Source organism: Endocarpon pusillum (genome assembly GCF_000464535.1).
Source record: "Endocarpon pusillum Z07020 unplaced genomic scaffold C734253, whole genome shotgun sequence".
NCBI classification, from domain to species: Eukaryota; Fungi; Ascomycota; class Eurotiomycetes; order Verrucariales; family Verrucariaceae; genus Endocarpon; species Endocarpon pusillum.
The window spans coordinates 252,723-273,397 of record NW_006913602.1 but is presented as its reverse complement, the minus strand read 5'-3'; the positions used below and the strand labels follow the sequence as shown (position 1 = coordinate 273,397).

General features: G+C 51.0%; 7 protein-coding genes across 7 annotated transcripts; all 7 read right to left on the bottom strand.

Annotated features, from left to right (window-relative positions):
• Positions 1–1,744: 1,744 nt before the first annotated feature.
• EPUS_00093 (uncharacterized protein) lies at positions 1,745–2,479 on the bottom strand (the record flags this gene model as incomplete). Its single annotated transcript, XM_007789123.1, has 4 exons — positions 1,745–1,827; positions 1,874–1,937; positions 2,008–2,061; positions 2,123–2,479. 4 exons carry the CDS (start codon positions 2,477–2,479, stop codon positions 1,745–1,747), a joined length of 558 nt encoding a protein of 185 aa, XP_007787313.1.
• A 3,082-nt stretch (positions 2,480–5,561) lies between these two features.
• On the bottom strand, positions 5,562–8,090 carry EPUS_00092 (uncharacterized protein; the record flags this gene model as incomplete). Its single annotated transcript, XM_007789122.1, has 3 exons — positions 5,562–7,358; positions 7,415–7,728; positions 7,784–8,090. 3 exons carry the CDS (start codon positions 8,088–8,090, stop codon positions 5,562–5,564), a joined length of 2,418 nt encoding a protein of 805 aa, XP_007787312.1.
• A 308-nt stretch (positions 8,091–8,398) lies between these two features.
• Positions 8,399–9,579, bottom strand: EPUS_00091 (uncharacterized protein; the record flags this gene model as incomplete). Its single annotated transcript, XM_007789121.1, has 4 exons — positions 8,399–8,500; positions 8,548–9,293; positions 9,367–9,461; positions 9,518–9,579. 4 exons carry the CDS (start codon positions 9,577–9,579, stop codon positions 8,399–8,401), a joined length of 1,005 nt encoding a protein of 334 aa, XP_007787311.1.
• Positions 9,580–9,984: 405 nt separating this feature from the next.
• EPUS_00090 (uncharacterized protein) lies at positions 9,985–10,998 on the bottom strand (the record flags this gene model as incomplete). Its single annotated transcript, XM_007789120.1, has 1 exon — positions 9,985–10,998. One exon carries the CDS (start codon positions 10,996–10,998, stop codon positions 9,985–9,987), a length of 1,014 nt encoding a protein of 337 aa, XP_007787310.1.
• Positions 10,999–11,856: 858 nt separating this feature from the next.
• Positions 11,857–14,271, bottom strand: EPUS_00089 (uncharacterized protein; the record flags this gene model as incomplete). Its single annotated transcript, XM_007789119.1, has 1 exon — positions 11,857–14,271. The coding sequence occupies one exon, from the start codon at positions 14,269–14,271 to the stop codon at positions 11,857–11,859; it is 2,415 nt and encodes an 804-aa protein (XP_007787309.1).
• A 712-nt stretch (positions 14,272–14,983) lies between these two features.
• Positions 14,984–16,063, bottom strand: EPUS_00088 (uncharacterized protein; the record flags this gene model as incomplete). Its single annotated transcript, XM_007789118.1, has 1 exon — positions 14,984–16,063. The coding sequence occupies one exon, from the start codon at positions 16,061–16,063 to the stop codon at positions 14,984–14,986; it is 1,080 nt and encodes a 359-aa protein (XP_007787308.1).
• Positions 16,064–16,685: 622 nt separating this feature from the next.
• EPUS_00087 (uncharacterized protein) lies at positions 16,686–20,585 on the bottom strand (the record flags this gene model as incomplete). Its single annotated transcript, XM_007789117.1, has 1 exon — positions 16,686–20,585. One exon carries the CDS (start codon positions 20,583–20,585, stop codon positions 16,686–16,688), a length of 3,900 nt encoding a protein of 1,299 aa, XP_007787307.1.
• Positions 20,586–20,675: the final 90 nt, after the last annotated feature.

Here is a 20,675-nt window from a genome sequence, read left to right as displayed (position 1 = left end):
TCAAAATGCAAGCTATCGAGGCATATCACGAGCCAATCAGTTGTTCAGTAACGTGGCCGACTACCACATCCCATTTTACAACGGTTTTAGTGTCGCATTCTCCATTCACACTTGAAACTCCTAGGCCACTAAATTCAGCTGGTCACCATTCTACAAATATTCATCAACACTGGTACGTAGATGGCCAGAACAAACACTGTCTGTTTACATGATGCACTAGTGATCAACCCATTCCATTTCCAAAACAATGTGAATACGATAGAAATATATGCACTGAGACCTAAAACGCCAAGTAACTTCAGTTGCCAATGGGGGTGTGATGCAGATGGGAGTTGGCCACGTTGTCAATACATCTGTCTAGGACAGAACGTGGGAGCATCTCTATTTCCGACTGGCATTCTTCCCCAGCCAGTACAACCCTTTTCAAAGAATGCATTCGTGGTCCGCCAAGCACCTTTAACTTGTCGGTTCGAACACAGACCTCAATCTATCCTTCCGCCTGTCGCGGCAAGCTGGATTCACGGTCTACCCCCATGACCAAGTGGCCTACTAGTATCTCGGCCCAATAGCTCGTTACCCGTTACCTAGATGCCGAGAGGAGCGCAACCAGTCCTCCACACCGAGTTGCAGGTAGGTACTAGTTAGGTAGGTCCTGTGGCCGTTCTCATATGAATATCGGTCTTCTCAACTTCGGCCCCGTACAGTGAGTGGACTTGCAAGTCAGGAGTGATCCCGTCCATCTCCATCTTCCAAGCAAGTCATCCGATCACCTCTACCAGAGAGAGGTAGAGGGGCCCCATTCCGTAGGCGCCAGAGATACTTACCACCGTTAACCCAGGGGGTCTGTGCATACTAGTACTGGTCAAGCCAATGATATTTTGTAGAACGGATAGAAGAAATGGGCTCTCTTCTTTTTCTCAAAAGGGCGGCGCGCAGAATTAGGTACCAAATGCAGCGAAATTGCGGCAGAAATCGACCAATCAAAAGCAGGGATTTTCGCGTAGAAATAGCGTCTGACATATTTACTGTCCGCCAAGACACATCCATCTCATCAATCGTTTTCTGTTTCAGTTCGTCAAGTCCTCAGTGCCGCTGACAAATCCGTTCTATCTGGTGTGATAGAGCCTTCCTCATATGGTAAGTACTAGTACCAACATGTCGATCTCCAAATGAAATTGGCCATAAGATAGTAGTAGTAAGCATCCTCTCATCATTTGCTAACATAATAGTTGTTAGATTCGGTTCCAATCTTGACAGTGCATCTCTCATACGTCTCCTGGGGCTCTATCATCTGTCATGTTTGATTTGGTGACTAGCCTGAGGGGAAGGTTTAGTGTCCGGGATAGGACGGGTGGGGTGGGGTGGGTCAGTCGATGTTGGCAGGTTCAAGGCTACTAGTATTTGTGTGAATGTTGCTGGGCAGAGGTTGCGGGGGATGGATAGATGGAGTGCGAATAGTGTGGAACAATGATCGATACTGTAGTAAGTGATGCTTGTATGCTTCCAAGTTGTGGTTATGAATAATGCAGTGTAGACGTAAAAACACCGAAGATCTGACGAGATTGATCGAGGGGGGAGGAGAGGGAAAAACAGGGAAGAGAGAGGTTTGCATTGCTTATATAGCGCTATACTACTATTGCCGCACAGCTGCTGAAATCAGGCCCAATATGTCTCCAAAGTATCGATCATCACCATACAAATTGTCAATCCTCCACCACCACATCTCTCCGACCCCGAGCTGCTCTCAACCATATACTATCCTCGCAATCTCATCGTTCTTCTCGTCGTCGCAACAACCATCCACAGTGTCCGCTTCAGGGAGGTCGTCTACCCAGCATCTGCGCTTATCTGGCACAATTCCTGAAGCTCTTACCCGCGCAGACGATGCCACCAAGGCACTCGAATGCCTCGGTACCGCGCTGAGCACAACCAAGGATCTAGTGTTGAAGCATCAGCACCTAAAGTGTAATAAAAATGTGAATCTCGCATGGGGAAAATGGTGCCTACCTTGTTCGCACACTGGTTGACGGCAAACTCAAGGCCGACGCATCTGAGGAAGGCCTGGTGATCTTGTTAGTCCCAGGCTCGTTTGACACCACCCTCATATGCTTGAAGCACTCACCCACGCGCGCGGTCCAAACCTCCTGATGAAGACGGCGAAGACTCTGATGACGGCGAGGATGATCCGCTTTTCCAGGTCTCCCTCTTCGTCGTCATCGTCCACGTTGACGATATTTCCGTATGCATCCTTGACGATGACCTCGCCGTTTTCGCCCTCGGAGATGGTGCCCTCGAAGACATCACCTTCGTATACCGCGACGGAATTCTTGCCGTCGGGGAGCAGGCCGGGTACGAATTTGGCGTTGGAGGCTTCTATTTCGCGCTTGGCGACTTCATACTCGATGTCGGGCTTGCTGAGGGCGGCGGAGTAGGCCAGGGCGAAGAAGGAGAGGAAGAAGATGGTGCTGAAGAACTTCATACTGCCGTTGTTTTTTCTTGTCTGTTTGAGACTCGAGGGAGGCTTGCTGGAGATGATTGAAGATTGGATCGAAGACTGGGGAATGCTTCTTAGATGTTGAGGAGGCTGATGATGATGGTCGTCTTGAACGCGGCAAGAACACGCCTTTTATAGATAATCGAGGGCACCTGGTCGATGTGTCCTCGCTCCTCATGATGCCAATACTCGTATTTTCCTCATGCCCATCCAAAAATATCCTTGGGTCTGGAGTCTCATCTTAATTACGGCTTCTCGCCCCAAGACTCAAGCGCCAGTGTACATCTCCACGATGGTTCAAGTTCAGCGTATTGGAGGGATAGACAAGCGAGGCTGATGAGCAACGATGTCCTTCTTTGGAGCGTCGTTTAGACTCAAATGATTGCTAACTTTAAGCTCCGTTTGATTTCTGTTCGCGCCGGGCCAAATGAAGACCCAAATAGCTAGTTAGTCCTTTGCCAGGCAGTGCGTCTAGTAGTATAGGAGGTGGGATACTTGATCAAGTTTTCACGCAGGACGCTAATACTATGCGTTATCATCTTTAGAAACGTAATAGGGGCCACGGCTGAGTCCGAAGTAGGGTCGAGTGTTTATAGAATCGACCAAGAAGGTCTTGATGTGGTTTCTGCCGTTCATGAATAGTTCAAGGTTGAAAATAGAGGTCACTTGCCGAGTTCATTGATCGAATGCCAAGCGCGGGGGCCATTGACCAGCCTTCTGCCCAGTCGCTTGATCAAACAGAACGGTTGTCTAGGAGGTCACCGCGTCATACTGCACCTCAATGACACCGAGAAAGGAATGGTAATGAAGCCAATGACCACGATGACTAATTCAGATGATAAGCAGTACATGCAAAGGAGTCTGAGAATAGTGAGATAGATCGCCTCTGATGGTAGACAAAATTCCGAAGAATATAGAAGGGGGGTGCAGGAAAAGCTGCGGAAAGGCCAGCGAGAGCAGCATAGTGTAACAGTGCATCCACAGTTAATTACTGATATGGACCCCAAAAAATAAGAGCAAAAGGACAATATGGTTTGTACGAGATGAAATGATGTGCAGTCCTGATATGCAGGTCAGACACGCAAGGGTCCGGAATAGGGGACATCGAGCGTGACAGGGACCCATCGCCCCTTCAGGGAGTACTAACTAGTAGTGACTATGAGCCAAAGCCAGCCGAAAAGGGTTGAAGGAAGCTCAACGAGTCAGGCAACCCAGGAGATCTGTGGCCCGCCAGAGCTGGGAGATTGATTCATACACCCATTGCCGCTGCAAAACACGGGGGTCAGTACCTCTGCCCTATGGATCTTCAGGGCACATCCCCACTGCCGACCCGCCATCCGCCATCCGCCATCCGCCATCCACCACCCTTACTACTTACGTTAGGCTCTGGTCAGGCGTTCTGCAGCACCAGCGGGAGCCCCTTTCGCCAAACTACCAACAATATCCATGCGGCCAATTAGTAATTATCAAGCGTGCCGATGTGGAAGCGAGCAATTTAAAGAAAACGTCAAAAATGTCGTGCCGATGAGATGTACACAGTCGTAGCAGCCCAACCACGCTCGTACTCGTGATATCCGAAGCGCTGTGTAGATGATGTGACCAATACGGTGTACCCGCCCCCTCTCGTGCCAAGCGACATCTTCTTATTCGAGACTTCTGAAAATGACGCGGTGTTGGTGTTGGTCCTGGGTAATTTAGTAGACGTTCTATTTTTGTAAGGATCGTCAGGAGGGTCAAATGACCATGATTTAGCCATAATTTGAATGTCATTTTCATAAAATAACGTCTGAGATAGCATGATTTAATTAGATTTCAGGTGTTTAGCTGCATCATTCTATGTAAACTAGATCATAGTTTTCAGAGGGCTTCTCCTGCTAAGGACTTAAAGCCTTGGCCACTCTTGGCCTGTTGAAAATTCTGTGAAATTTATTCGGAATTCCTGTCTTGGCGGACTTCAAACTCTCCAAGATTTTTGGGCTTGTCACATAGTCATCGTAACTACTAATTGTCTTCGGATCACTCTCAATGCCTTGCACCCCAAAAGTTCTCAAAAAGCTAGCGGAACATTGAAGAAATCCTTGCTCCGGGTCGGTGCATTTGACCCAAGAAATGCCAGGGGCGTAGCTGCCTACTGCTCTTGGGCGATAAAGCCGCCCGCGTGAGTTTGTCGTCTCTATATGCCAGCCCATGGACGCTGTAGCGCCTGAGAGGACCGATGGGGGGACGGTTGCGTCTCATAGAGGACCGACCGTAAGGCAACGAGGGGTAGCGAACAGGCTACTCCCCAACAAAAGCGAGGTGCTGGAAATCCAGAGAAAGAATCGAGTCGTGCCGTTAGTATCTTTCCTGGACAGGAAACGGACTCTTTCTGCTTCTGGGGATGCTGAGCGCGGAGCCAGGGGAGGCGGCTCATTCCGCTTCAGGGGCGCCAGGACATCCACTTCTCACACACTATGGCATTCTGAAAGACATGTCGTCCTCATGCTGTTGGCCAGGCTGACTCGTTTTCCCACAGTGACATTGGTTAGTTAGTAGGGAGCGGGCATTATGCCTATCAAGTTACCAATCTCTCGCCCAGTAGACTTCTGGGGAGCGTAGAGGGACTCGGTCAGCCAGCTCCCCGCTTCGTGAATATCATGTACTACTTTAAGTAGTACCTGGCTGGAGATGTCTCGTTCCATAGACATGGATTGGACCCAAAAGATTTGACCAGATCATCACCTACAGCGTTGGTGAAAATTGCAAGACCGTGGTACAGATGTCAAACAAAGCAACGGAGCCAAGAGGAATGTCATAACCTTTTCTCTGTGCACCACCGTAGTACTCGATTCAGTATGGAATAGGATGCAATGAGATGAAACGACATGTAGGAGTAACCTGTCTATTCCGTCCCCGCGTATGGATAAGTACCATATCGTACACTATTAACCAGACACAATCTGCCAGCTACCAAGTACCAATACTACCCTACCGGACAGACCAGACGAACGGAGCAGCAATCCAACGTGCAGTCCAGCCACAACCGCCCACCCGTTCTCCCTCCAAAGTGACCACTGACCAGCCCCATTCACAGCCAAGGCGCACCCAGCACACTCCTATTACCATTCTCCTCACCCTCCTCACGCTCCCCACACTCCTTATCATCAGCCTGCGGATACCGAACACTGCCCGCACTACTATCCCTCATACCCCTCCAGATGCGACTTGCCTCATCGACTTCATCTTCATAGAAGCGCGGACTTCCAATATCCGCTCGCCCGTCCGGATCCCTCTTCTTCACCCCACTGTCTCGTTCAACCGAGCTACCCTTATCCAACGGACTCCCATTTCCCTCTCGTTGCTGTTGTACATCCTTAGCACCCGCTCGCTTCCTCGGCGAAAACAACGGTGCCGGTACCGGCGTCGACACACTCGCATCTCTTAACGTCCCATTCCTCTCTCCACCACTACCACGGACACCCGAGCGAGATCCAGCAGACCACTGGTTCGTGATATCCGCCAAGTGTAAATTCTCGCGTGAAAGCTCAAACCCATTCCGGCGCCTCCTGATCGGCGAAACGGGAGCACGAGACACGGGTCGGACCTTCGCATCCAGCCTCCTCAGCAATTCTCTTGCCCTCTTGTCCAAACCTCTGGAGCCCTCATACTCATCGAAGAACTCCTCCAACACCTCAACGGCTTCGCGTTGTCCTATGGTGCTGGTGCTGCTCTGGCCGACGCTGCGATTGTGTAGGTTCATTTCCAGGAGGTCGAGTAATTTGCTCGCTACTTCATCGCGTCGCTGATGGTCTTGGGTTGGGTCTTGTTCCCTGTCACGAGACACAGGCGGTGTCTTGCGAGGGGATGATGAGCGGTGAGTCCGATGGCGGAGATACTGCCCATGACGGGACGCTGGACGCCAAGCGCCGACTCGTTCTAGGTTTAAGTTGTCGCTTGTGCAGCATTGGATATTGGAAGGTAAGAGGACGTGCTCGAATGTTACGCTAATATGGACAAGGTCTTGAGGTGAAGGGCCAGAGGACGGTGAGAGCATGGTGTGCAACTGATCCATCAAGGCATGAGAACTTGGTCTGCTTTGCAGACTGAATGCCTTGCTGTGTCGTTTGCGCCGTAAGGGAGGGTCCGCGAGGATTTGGGCCACAACGGACCAGGTCTCGCCTGGAAGGAGGAAATCGCGGGTTTCGGAGCCGATGACACGGAGTATGTTGCAGCAGCTGGCGGGAATCAGGTCTATGGTCAGTTTTGATAGGAATCCTGGGTCTGTATGAGGTGGCCCTAGAGCTTTGGACCGGACGCTCGAGGTTGGATCCTCGGCGTAGTGGATGGTGCATTCCACATCTATTGCAACCCAGACAGAAGCAGCTTTCTCCATGTCAGCCTTGGTGATGTCTGAGATGGAATGTAAAGTGGCTATGGCAAAAGCAGGAGGTGGCGCTTCTTCAGGCACACTCGAAGTTGAGGGCAGACGTTGATCAATAACTAGGAGCTGCCCCTCCTCTTGCCGCCGAAGTAGACACAAAGGTGGTGTAGGGAGTGAACTGGGGCTTTTCGGTCTGTTCACTGAATGTGGCCTCGACTGGTCGATCCGTACCAACGACGTCTCGGTAGACTCAGTTGACTCGGTAGACGCCGTACTGGTTGTCCTTGAAGACGAGCCCCCAGCAGTTGACCCAGAAAGACGTGGCACGTGTCCATGCCCAACCCCTAAGGATTCGGCGAGAGTGGATATGGCTTGTGTAGAGTTGTTGTTCTGAGTGAAACTGGAGATGATCTGAGAGAAGAGTCTCCGACGACTCCTGGATTCAGACGATGATATCGAAGATTTGTCATGAGAGGGTAGACCATGGTGGGATTGTGCAGAACCCTGACGAAAGTACGAGTCAGTCACCTCACCAGGGTAAGCCACGTCACAGCACTTACAGCATTGTACATTCCATCCCGTGAGGTTAGCTTTGCATGACTTGCTCTTGAAGAACTCCGACCCCCCCGAGGCGCACAAGAGTTCGTGACAGAGTTAGGGTGTTTTGGCCAGGCATGTAAAAGCTTTCGTGGTGGGTCAAGGGACATGACCATGGAAACGTCCTGAAAGATGCTGCCAGACCTTGTACCAGCCGATGACTTCCTTCGGGGGATATAAGGAGTACGGTCGGCGACATCAGTGTTCTTGACGAGTTGGAGAGGTCTTGGGGTGGCCTCCGCATCAGATTGGTCATTCATAATATGAAATTGGGTCACTGGTTGAGTATGTCCTCAGGAAGGAGATGGATCAGGTATTGACTTGTTCCGCACGAGTCTCGTCCGACCCCAATGTCTGAGAATCTGTAATAACAACCGTGTTGGAGGAACCTGGACTCGACGCAGGCTCACAACAGCCCGTTTCTGATATTGTCGTGTCCTCGGTCTTGGTCGTAGACGCTGAGAGGTTCTTACCGCTCTTCCTCCGCTGCAAAAACCTCTTGAGTCTGTTGTCGCTTTTGTTCCACTTTTCCGAACAGCTGATGGCAACCCCTATCCCCGCGAAGAGGATGGCAATGGGGACGATGATGAGATATGCAATTAGTTTGGAAGAATTGTCGACTGCCGTCACCGGTGGCATTGCATCACGAAGAGTATACGGTGTAAACTGTTCCAATGATGAGTACAATGATAATGGTGACGATTAATGAAATCAGTACTATGAAAGCTGAAAGGGGAAGTTGGTCCATGTTGTATGTGAAGAGGAGAGAAATCATCCAGCGGGTGAGACTTGGAACTGTTTGTTTTCTTTGCCACAGGAAGGCACGATGAGCGTTGCAGGTCGATCATGGAGAGGTCCATCGGCTTGAGGATGCAGGAGCATGTCAGGTCGTGCATGACCGTTGGACGAGATGAGTTTGTGATGGTAGTCACCTTCTTGAAATCCCTTCAGGCTGGCCCGGATCTTGGTTTGGCGCCTGTATTCCGTGAGTTGGTTATGGTGTCGCATATCTCTTTCAGCTGCTCAGAATCCATCCTCGAGAATCGTATCTGTGGCAGTAAGTCTTTGAGCATTTCGATGCTACCATTCCACTCACCATCTCGGCTCGCTTGTCCCCTGGTCTGCCGTCTTTGTTTCCAAAGAGCACTGGATCGCTCAAGCTATGTTGTATGCCGCTTTTGACCCGATTTTCCCATACACCCTCCCAGTTCCAACTATCAGGTAATTTTGGTGGGCCATGGCTTGCGGAACTCGATCGCTGATCGCTGTCCAAAGCCACTGCACTACCTGGAGCCCGGGAGTGTCCGCGATGACTTTGCCATGCATGCCATGCGCCAGGATTGCCGGCTGCCTCCAGAGGCAGTCTGTCGAGCATTGCTGGATCTTCGAATGTTGACTTGAGGTAGGCGAGCACATCAACAATGGCAACAGGTTTAGAAGGTATCTTCCCTGAAGGCCGCGCCATCGAGACAGTCTCTTGGTCCAAGGGAACATCGGCTGGTTCAACAGAGACATCCCTTGATGCCGAGCTTGAACGATAGCCGGATCGCTGGCTATGACCGTCCAAATCCATCACCTTGCACCCGGCCTTATTTCCTCGTGCGAACCACTCCGGGAATCCATCTCGCAGACTAAAGCCACCCTGGGGTAACCTGTCTTCGTCGCTCGCGCTGACCGTGTCATTGGCATCGCCTGCGCTGGTAGAGAACGTATAAGTCGTCAAAGGAACAAGGAGTGGGTGAAATATATCGGTCGCAAAGGTGACTAAAGGCGGATCGTCTGGGTATTGTGAAGGGAACGAGACATTGAAGCGAAGTACTGCTGGAGAGTATGGGCCTGTCACTGTGTAAGAGTCCAGCCATCACAACTCAGCGTGTCTTTGCAATCGGCAGCGCGCAGGGAACCTAAGCCATACCAGTTCGGACAAAAAACACTCCGGACCACGAGGAGGGATCTCCAGGATTCAGCGAGAGATAGATGCCTCTAGGACATCGGAGCTTCAAGCTTGCACTGGCGCAAGGTCAGCCAATGTTCGCTTGGGCTCTGACCAGTGATGAGAGACTCACTATTCAAGCAAAAGATGTTGTTTTCGGAAAGAAGGAATATTAGGAAGATTAGAGTGTGACATTACGAGGCAAGAGAAGAGAAGAGAAGTGAACAGGGCCATGGTGAGTAGAGCGTTATAGTGCCAAGATTCGAGCTCCCTCTGCAACTTGAAGACTCGGAGTATTATGTTACTTGGTTCTCGTCCAACAATGCGAAGTGTTAGGACAAGAGATGAGAGAGTAAGTAGGGGTGATGTGTTCTGTTTCTGTCGATTGCTCGTCTAAGTCTCTAGCATGCCGTTCGTAAACCAATGTCTTCGTGAAATCATGAACCATCAACCATCAACCAGAAGAGTGTCTATCAATAGGATGTGCCAGTGGACAGCTGCAATCCCAGCCAAAAACCCCATTGCCAATTTCAGTACCCAACAGAAAATCCACATCTCTGGCATACCGCTCGAAGGCTGATGTCCGACATGTAATGTCTTTCATTCCACCTGCTTCTTTTCCTGAGCAAGTATTGCTTCACCCACAATAGCCACCCCTACTCCTGCTCCGTCACTGACTCCACCAATGATCGACTCAAAGACCCACCCCCCTGTCTCCACCACGGCATTCGCCAGTCTTCCCCGTCCAAGTCTGGCCATGGCATCCTTCATCTCCATACCACTGTCACCAACGACATTGGTGATGTCAATCCCACCTGTCAGCAATCGCTCGGTGAGGTGATGCCGACGTTCAAGGCGGTAGCAGCTGCTGACGAAAGCTGTAATGTATGGGATGATCAGAGCTATCAACAACGACGTTTGGAGGATGGTAAAGGCAATGGAACGACGTAGCCATGAGCGCTTTTCTGCTTGGGAGGCTGTTGATCTAATACGGGCTTGTCGGCAACAGACGCGATCTGGATTATCCAACCCCACCGGTAATACCTCCTCGATCTCTTGAAGCTGGCTTGGGTCCAAGTCCTCGGGTAAGGATCGTAAGAGCCACTTGTTCGCATCAATAATCAGTGCTCGGGTGTTTTCAGGCTTTGAGTCCGTCTGTTGCGCTCTTGTGCAAGCCCTCGATAGTAACATCAGAGCTGTGACAGCTGTGTCCCATTCCACGCCAGTACCGGTCTCGTGAATGGGGCTGGTCAGAGCACGCTCAAATGGCGCAGCCATTGTTCGGGACGAAGCCGCGGAGGAAGCTGTAGAAGAGGTTCTGTTCTCCGGACTTGTGTCTCGCGGACGTCGTGCTACCTGCCACAGCTGCTCTCTCGTCACGATTTCGTTGTCTGGATTGATGTAGGCATTAGTCGGACTCGTAATCCCATGCAGAGAGCCTTCGGATATCTGTCGCGGGTGCGATGGAGTTGATTTGCGGATCGAAGTCATCTCCAAGGATCGACTAAGTGAAGTGAGGACGGGCAGGCGAGACTTGATGATGGTTGGAAGGAAAGTGTAAAGGATGGAGATATCGGAGGAAGGCGTCCTGTAACATGACGGTCCGGCTGCCATGGTTGGGGCCATCCCGAACGGTATATACGAGGGCGACAAAACCTATGATCAAGTACTGCTAGTGAAGACTCAAAAGATGCTGTCTTCAAAAACGAATGAAACCGGAAAGCGAAAGCAAATGAGAACAACGAGCATCCATGAACGAGATGACAGACCGAGCTATATGAAAGGCGCCGCAGTAATGTAGGAATTGCATTGATAGCTCTAAGAATAGGATTTGTTGAGAGTATACTAGCTTCACATGCCGTATCTCTCAATCCCCATTGGCATGTGGCAGAGTTTCAAGGTGAACTGCATTCCTTGACAGAGGTCGTCGATAGCAGTCTGGGTCGTTTTGTAGCACGGTGGTTGAAATCTCACTTCTTTTCAAGGACAAAGAAGGTGCTCGCTGTGCAGGGCAGGCCAGTAATCGATTCAGGTAGTGGTACTCCATCAACATCAAGATGAAATCACATGCTGAAGCCGTGACAAACGAGGCATTGCAAATGACATTTCAAATGACATTATCATCGCACCATCATTTTCTCCGATACGGATATGTAGTTATGTCACATGACACGGCAGATGCCGTCAAGGTCTGTAACCCGATATCTCCAGTAGGACACCTTCATGGTAAGTACAAGGATGTAACAATGATTAGATTATCAATAGAACTGGTCTAAATTAGTAATGCCATGTCGCAGCATCTATTCAGCTATTCTTGAGATAGAGTATTAATAACACTTTACCCATGTACGCCTTGTGACAGCACGCCTTTTGATGAATCATCTCTACACCTGCGCCCTTCCCTCTCTACACTGTAAGACGATATCTATATCTAGAAGCGGCCTGCCCCCACAGTTCCGCATCCCATTTTCATCAGCGAAAGCTGGCCATATATCCCGACAGCTGTTTCAAGTCGTGCTCGCTCATCAAATGCTCGGTGCTGTCATCGACCACATCAGTGCTGGCCGGCATCTCCCAACTGCCCAAGGCAGGCATATTGCCATTCTGTATTGTCTGAGTGTTTCCATAAAGCTCGTTCATCGCTGTCGTGTCTTCGACCCCGTCTACCATGACCATATCGAGGGTGTTGAAGTTAAGCTGATCAAAATCAAAGTCCAGGAGAGGATCCAAAGCCGCCGGAGCAGAAGCAGCTATAGCCGCGTGGCCATCAGGTGCAGAATATCCTGCTTTCCTTTCGCCCGTACAGCCAAACCCTCGTCCGTGCTTCAAGCCACCCCGGATGGCATAAGGTGGGGTGATGGGCACCTCTTCTAGTCTTTTAGGAGCTGCGCCCGGATCTTCGCCAATACCGTGCTGAAACTTCAGAGTTGCAAGCCACTGCTCGTTATCTGCCGCTGTCTGATTCCAAGGATCATCGTCATCAAAGACAATCAGCCGACCTTGATCTTGCAACTCTTTGTCGGTTGGGATATGCCCCATTGCTTTGTGTTGAGTGATATATCCACTCAGGACTTGTTCCAGGCGTCTCCAACAATTTGAGTCAGCCAGCGTAGAGGGTGCCGTGGTAGCGAATGTTAAATTCGTCTCCTCAGCACTACCCGGGGTGGTGGCCTTTGCAACGAATGGATCCATGCTCGATCTCTCAGTGGCATTCATATAAGGCGGTACTGAATTTTCGACCAATTTCGCTACGTGAGGTTCGAAGCCCCATCCGCCCGCCCATGCGCTCATGTCAGCACCGTTCTTGAAGTGAGCCGCAAGATGGTCTACGCGTTGCTCCCAGGTACTGAACACGCTTGGACAGAAACCACATGATGATTTGACCTCAGAGATCATGCTTTTCCAGGATTCCATTGATGGATCGAATTTGGTGCCATGAAACAATTTGAGGTGCTGCCTGAGGTGATCTTTCCGGTAGAAGGTTCGTTCTGTGAGCGTCTTCTCCTGGCAAGCTATGAAATTGTGCATTTCGAGATGGTCGTTGGTCGGGTTTGGCAAACGGCAAAAGACGCAGACTGCCTGACCATCCACATGTGCCAGACCCCCGTCAGGTGAGCAGACCCAACGTTCGAGGGCTAGATGAAGTGACTTCTCATGTCGCTGCCAATCGTACTTGGAAGGGAAAGTGTCTGCGCAAAATGTACATTGGAAGATGCGTGCTCCTCTGGGTTTCTGAGACGAGTAACGCTGAATCAATGGTGCTCTCCGACGTCGACGGCGCTCTTTGTGATCCAAAGACCCGAACGAGCCTCGAGATCGATGGGACATAGCAGACGTAAACGATATGCCGGAAGCGCTGCTACGGCTAGTCTCCAAACTGCTGATGGACGGAGCCTGGAAGATGGAATAGTTCGAGTCGTCGTTGCTGGAGGTGCGGCGTGAACCCTGGCGCGAGCCCTGCAGACTTGACTGCGATGAATTTCGGCCAGCGCTAAAGGGAGCATCCGCCACGGCTCGCATGATGGCAGTAGTCGAAGCAGCTTCATGCTCGGGCGGTGAATGTTTCCATCTCTCCAGGGGTGTCATGTCCTCAAGGTCTAAATCAGCATGGGATGATGGAGGTATATCGATAGCACGGACGACTGGAGATGCAGCATATGAGGTTGACCTGACTTTGCCTCTGCGCCGGGCATTAGCAAGCCAGTTGGAGATTTGACTTCGCTTAAGCCCTGTGATCTCTTTCAGTCTGTCCTTTTCAACATCAGTGGGATACGGATGGTCAGCATGCCCAGCAAGCCAGGTATTGAGAACTTTGACCGCCTCTCTTGACAGTCTTGCTCCATTCTTCCGGCACCTACTCTCATCAAACCCAGCCGACCCGGGCAGGGATTTGAGAGCTCGTTTGGTGGTAAGTGCACCTTCAGATTCCTGTACGTCTTCTGTCACCTTGCCCAATATGGCCAGGAAATTCCCCTGGGCCTGGCGCTGAGTGAAGGTAAAGCTGCACTCGCGGTAGAGAGAGATGCAGCAGGTACATCCATTGATCAGGGCACCTTTCTGGGCGATGAAGCAGTCCAGACCCATGCGTCTGCATAGATCACAGGGGGTTTTGGCTCTGAACATGGGGAAAGCGCCATCCAAATCATCGGGATGTCTCTCGACCTCGACGTAAGTGTTGTTGACTCGTAGCCTCTTAGTCTGATCAAGATGTGCAGGAATGAGAGGAGCTGGGGGCAGGACAGGGACGTCTCCTAGCAGGGCATCTTCTTCAAAGCAGGGCTCGATCTGGGGCTCTGCTTCCTGCGGCTCCGGAAACGTATGGGCATAGTCACTCGTATCCCCACCCAGATGAGTGTGAGACGCATCGTCAAAGTCAAAGTACTCCATCGTAGCAAGCCTTTAGTGGTGGCAAGTCACGGCGGAGGAAGGGACAACCACATGCAGTAAACAGATGCAGATGTTACCAGATGACGATGGATATCTGGCCTAGAAATGTCAATTGTCGATGACTCCTCAGCTGCAGGGTAGTAGTCCCTTGACTTGTGACAGATGCGCCCTTCAATTGACCAGGCTAAGCCTGACTGGGTAGGGACACCCATTCCGACTTGACATGCTGACCAAGCTTGCTGCATGATGGTGGTGATGGCCAATAACAAGAAGATCTCTTCACTGGCCGACATCGGATACGCCCTGCCTAGGCTCGTGTTGCCTTCGGCCCCGACTCGCGGCACCCATAAGGTTTTGGTATTGGTATTGGTATTGGTATTGGTATTTCTGACAATGCCATGATGAGAGACAACTCGATCTATCCAGGCACATTTCTTGCTGGCGAACAGTGCATAGTTGTACTGTTGTCAATGCCGTCTTTCATTGCCACATTGAGGCTGTTGTCATCTATGTGGCCACATGGTTCAGAGAATCCAAAAAAGGAAATCCTTGTTCGATGCCGACCTAGATTTTTGGACACAGGTTCTATCTATCCAACTATCTACAATATTTATTCTATTATCCATAATTCTTATTTCCTGCTTAAAACCCCACTCCCTCAAACCCAAAGTCCTCAATTCACAGGTCCTTCAATGCGTTTTCAATGGTCGACTCAATCACCACCATCAGCCACCGGCTCAATGCTTCCACATCCCGTACCGACAATGCTCCCCTGCCCTATCTCAATCGGTGCATTACTACTCTGCCCAATAGCATCTCCGTACGAAAACGCCAATCCACACTGGCCCTCTCCGTTTGACGTCGAATTGGTGAAATGCAGCGCACAATTTGCCGCGGCAGGAAAATCATCAAACGCGGCACAGCCTACATTCTCTTGGCACAACTGGCAGCAAGCAGATGCATCGCGGCCGTTACCGCCGTAGGCTGCTGCCGAGCCAGGCGCGTAGGTGATAACGGCAATACCGTAGCCGTTGACTTGGTTGATGAGGTTGGGGCCGGAGCATTTGGCGGCATAGGTGGTGGTTACCGCTGCGGGACAGGATGTGGATACGACGATGGTTGTTCGGTCTGCAACATAGGATGTTCCCACGGAGGTGACGGTAACGGTGGAAGGCGTGTTGAAGGCCAGCACTGATCGAGTAGAGGTGATGATTACCGCAGGAACCGGAGTACCTGGGTTATAGGTGAATGTTACAACGCCCGAGGTGACTGTAGGGAATGCCATAAGATGTGTGGTACGATCGGTGGTGCAATTGACGTAGTCTGGGAACCGCTTAGGGGTTCGGGTAGGCCCACCAGGCGGTACGTAGGTACCCGTATACACCGTACTGGTGATCGAGGCCGAGGCACCGATTGTGCAGACGGTTTCTCTAGTGGTCAAGGTGCCCACGGTAATAGTATCATAGATGAACGTAACTGACGTTTGGGTGTCTAGAGAGCTGGACACAGTGCTGTATATATAGCTAATGCTGGTAGGAGTGTAAGTTGTTGCTGTGCCAGTAACAAGGACGGTGCTGGGCGTGGTGATGGTGGTGGTCTCCTTTCGAGTAAAGGTTTTGGTGAAGTTGTTCGTTGGGAGCGGAGTAGGAGCTGCGGTTGCGCTGGTGCTGTGAGTTCTGCATCGAATACTCGTTTCAACAGAAGTTCTCGTCAAAATAAAAGAGCTAGATGGCGTTTCAGCAGCACTGGTGAAAACAGCTGTTGCCAGTAGGAGAAAAAAGAGACTTGACATGACGAGTGACCTTGTGAAAACGAACCAAAACGCCTGACATGCCAGTCCAAGTACATCAGATGTCTCTACCGCTTTGATGTCCGCTACATCTTGTGCATGGGGCGGAATCGTTAGTGAGAACCTTCAGATACTTACAGTAAGAGGCTGCTGATGGTAGCATCGCATGCTGCAAGTCCAGTGCTAGCATCCAGCAAACCATGAGGTTAACACCAGTGGAGTAAGACATTCCAGCACATCTTCAAGCAATGCAACTGGTTTTGGAAACACTGAAGCAACCTTACATACAGCATCGTAGCAGGGTCGTCGTTCTGGTGGTTGATTTGATGACAGTCTAGCCGTTGATGTGTCGTTCAATTAGTTACTCACGGTTAGCAAGCTTGGGTTTGGCCATCCGAATGATGGCAGTACTTAGTGCATGATCATGGAATGGACTCAATAGGTACCCGGATAAACAGTATGGGTGGTAGTAAGGGGGTTCCTCATCAAGGAAGGATGGGCTCCCCCTTGTCGAACAACCCACGCCATCTCCACAAGATAGACAGTTACAAGATGCAGAGACTGACATCAGAGATCACAAGCACCGCTAACAACGACCTCATTTCTTCTTTTCTTGCTCACCTTATCATGTCTTGGAACATGCCTTGTTTTGCTTCTCCTTCAACTCCTTCCTAACCTCCCTTCCAGCCACAATACTGAACAGCCTCATACAAAGATCCCATTCATCCCACCCAATCTTCCGATATCTCCCCTCTGCATAACCATCACCCCACCCGCTAACAACCTCATTTGCCCCCCTCCCCTCAAAACTCCTCATCCATCTTTCAATTACTTCTGCTTCCTGTCCCGTGAACTCCCAAGCAAATTCTCCATCTTTGCTGTAACATTTCTGTCCAATGTATCCCTTCAGGGTGGGGCGGATGGAGCTGGGCCGGGTGAAGGTGGGCTTCAAGGATTTGAGATAGAGGATGTGCAGATGCTTGTAGTGGTCATCACTGAAGTAGCCAGACACGGGGAGGGTTGAGGGACTGGGTAGGATTTTGCAGTCGGAGGCGTAGGAGGAGGACGGAACCGATGCGATAGAAATGGCGCTAGACGTTCTGACGCTGGTCGAGGGGAGAGCGGTCTTGCTGGGTTCCCATTGAGTCTTGCTAATAGCGTGCCCGAGTTTTGAGGAGCCCTGTAATTGCTGCTGAGGTGTGCGTTTCGGGCCAGACGCCGAGCATGTCGCGGAAGGTGCTTTCGATCCCCAACCTGTCAGTCTGCTGAACCACAATGTCGACGCAGCCTGTTGAGGTGCTTTCGCATCAGCATCACTCGTATGTTGGTTCTGCTCCGCCTCCCGCCCATTTGCCTCGATCTCCACAGCTGGATTTCCGACCTCATATTGATTCGCATCGCTGGACTCTATTGACGTGTCCGGGCTAAGCGAACCCCCACGCACTTGCATACTTGTCTCCATGCCATTATCGTCGAGACAAAGTGAGTGCCTAGAGAACATAACCTTACGCGGTGTCGGCGAAACAGACTCCTCTCTGATACTGAGACTGGCTCGGGAGCCCTTCATCGCAGAACGAGGCGTCACAGGACGACATGAAGAGGAAGGCGGAGGTTCAATCCCTGCGACGTCCTGCACATGATCTTCGGACTGTATGCTGGTGTCGGTTGTGTCGTTGAAGTTGACCGGGATCATAATAGGCTGCGGCGGAATGGATGACTCCTCGGATGGCTCTGCACCATATTCCGAGGGAGCTTCCACCTCCATGTTAGGTTCAAATCTCTCGTCATCTACGAAGTCGCGTCTATGCTCGACGATCTCAGCGTCAAAATTCTCTTTGCCTGCCAGGTCTTCTTCATGCTCGAAAGCTTCGGTTTCGTTGTTGGAAAAAGACTGCTCCCCAATGCTATGCTCCAAGGTCTCCTGAAGAGGCTGATATGACATCCCTTCTGCAACCGTACAAGTGTCTTCCTCTTTTGATGACGATTCACCAATCATCCTTCCGGTATCGAACTTGCGTCTCGGCGCGTCTTCTCCATCCAAATTTGATGATAGGCGGCGGAACGAGCGGATCCTTTCTTTGGCTTTTGGTTGCTGCCAGAACATGCCGCTTACATCACCATCAACCGTGAAGGAGCTATCCACATCTTCTCCTCTCTTCCAAGGGCTTGGTATTAGACTACGCCGGGGCTTTGAAACGACCTCCTTGGCTCTCTCGCGCTGTCGAACTTGCTCTGCCTCTGGAAAAGGATCCTCGGCAATATGTCGAGAAGAGTTTTGAGCATCTTCTGCTTCAGCTAACCAGATGTCTTCCTCAGCCTCACTGATGATGCTCTTTGTGGGACTCGATTGGGCTACCGAGGCTCTGCGCTTTGCCGAGGGGATGTCCTCCTCCTCATCGCTATCGATGACGATAACTTGGCTTGCATTTGCATTTTCGATCTGCCGGCTGACGGCCTCGCGTTCCGATTGCCAGCGATGTTCTCGAGCTTCTGAATCTAGATAGAAAATGCTTCCAACAGTCTGGTTTGCATCGAAAGGTGTTGCGGTTTTCTGTGCTATTGGCAGGCCCTGCGAGGTTGGGAGATCTCTGTTCTCGCAAAAGATTGCTTCCGCGGCTGTAGGGTCACTACAGCTCACTGGTGTGCATTCCACCGCTGTTGGTCCTCTACATGCTGCATCCTTTTCCGGCCAGCCATGCTGGTTGCGCTGTGGCACTGCCCCTCGACTGGAAGAGGAGGCTGATGATGAAGTCAGTCTCTGTCTTTTGGCTAACTCCTCGCCAAATCTCAGGCCAGCCCGAAGCTCGCGGCGAGTGCTAGAGTCAAATCCCACGAAAAGATCATCAAGTCGTTCTATAGGAGTGGAAGCACTGCGTTGTCCCATGTCCACAATGTTCAAAATTGGCGAAGGTTGTAGAGAGGGTTTTCTGACCTTTGGTGAGAGTAGGCCTTGAAGAGCAATGCCGGCTCTTACCACCTGTCCGAGCCGTGGTGGAGTCGATTTGCTGCGTTCTTCGTTGACAAGCTGACTGACTTTTTGAGCTTGGTTTGGTGGTGATGGAAGTTTTGGCGAAGATTTAGCAGAAGCAAGGGGTGTGTGGGTGTGGCGTAGAAGAGATTGAGCAAGTCGATTCTCTTTTCGAGATAGGACATGCTGCAACAATGCAGCCGGTGAAGGTGATGGCACTGTGGATGAAAGATCAGATTCCCCTTCTTCGGGGGGAGCCAGGTATGAGGGTATTGGTGTCGGTGGCGGCTCGTTCGTTCTCAGAATGCTCGAAGGAGAAGACGGCAGACTAAGTGAATCTGGGGGTGCGAGGACCGGGTATGTTACTGATCTCGGTGGTTCTAGCTCCACTGTGTTCTGAGTATTTGGTGCTGGTTCTGTTTGCCGATGTTGTGAATTGTCCGGGCTTGTGACAAACTGTCGTGCAGATGGCAGTGACTCAAGGTCTATCATTGTGAAACCTTCACTCTCGAGAACCGTGTCAAACTCAACACGCTCTTCTGTTGCGTCATTGGATGGTGCATGCGCTTCCAATTCGTCCTGAACAGAAGCATCTGGAGTTGGGTATGTGATTGCGCTTGACCCTGATACATGTCGTTTTGCATCCTCCATCGCAGAGGAATACATCGCAGCCCCGTGGGCCAAGGTAGGATGCTTCTCATGGTTGGCAACAGTATTCTTTGACTTCTTAACCACAGCAGTCTTTGGTGGCTCACTACGACTCCGGATAGATATGCGATTGAAATCAAGTTCTCTGAGCTCTGGTGATTCCGCCTTGTGTGGAAGAGCAGCCTTCGAATCCGGGCCCACTTCTGAGATTGCAACACTATCACCACTGTTGCTGGAAGGCTGCACTGATCCAGGGTCTTCCTCTGATTTTGCAATGCACGAGACCGTATCCTGATTGGCAAGGCGACTAACGGTTCTTGTCTTCCGGTTTCCCTGCTTCCTCTTTGGCCTGATAGTCTCCTTTTCATTATCGTCAAGGAAAGCCGTATCCAAATCCGTCAAGCGGCTTTGGTCTGCTCCAGAAGCCTTGTGCGCAAGTCTGGATGGTGACCCAGTCGTCATTCTTCCGCACCCAGACTTCCTCGAATCGCTTCTATTTCTCCTCCTACCTCCTGATTGTTTGATGGGCGAAGGAGTGTCGCGCGGTGGAGCAATGGTAGCCTTTGATCTGCTCTTGACTCCATGTAATACTGGCTCCTCTGGTTCAGCTTCTACCGTGACTCTTATCTTCCAGGGGCTAAGGAACTGCTTGCTCTGATAGTGCGCTGGAGATTGTGATGACTCTATCGATGTTCTGCGGGCTTTCTGAGGGGTTGATAGTGTAATGTCTTGCAGAACTTTCGTTGTGCGGTGTTTCCTGGGCGAAGGCTTGGGACGTCTGACAGCGGATGCACTGTAAAAGCTATTCTCATCATTGATTGATGTGGCGAGAGGATCGGGGGAGCTGAAGAGGTCATCATCGTCTAGCCGTAGGGATGGAGAGCGCGCAAAATAGGTAGAGGCCGTCATGCTTCTATGTCAACTGCTAGGCAATAATATGGAAATGCTTTGAATGGCTGAACGATTGTGACTCGACTCTTGGGCGGAATATAGCTGTGA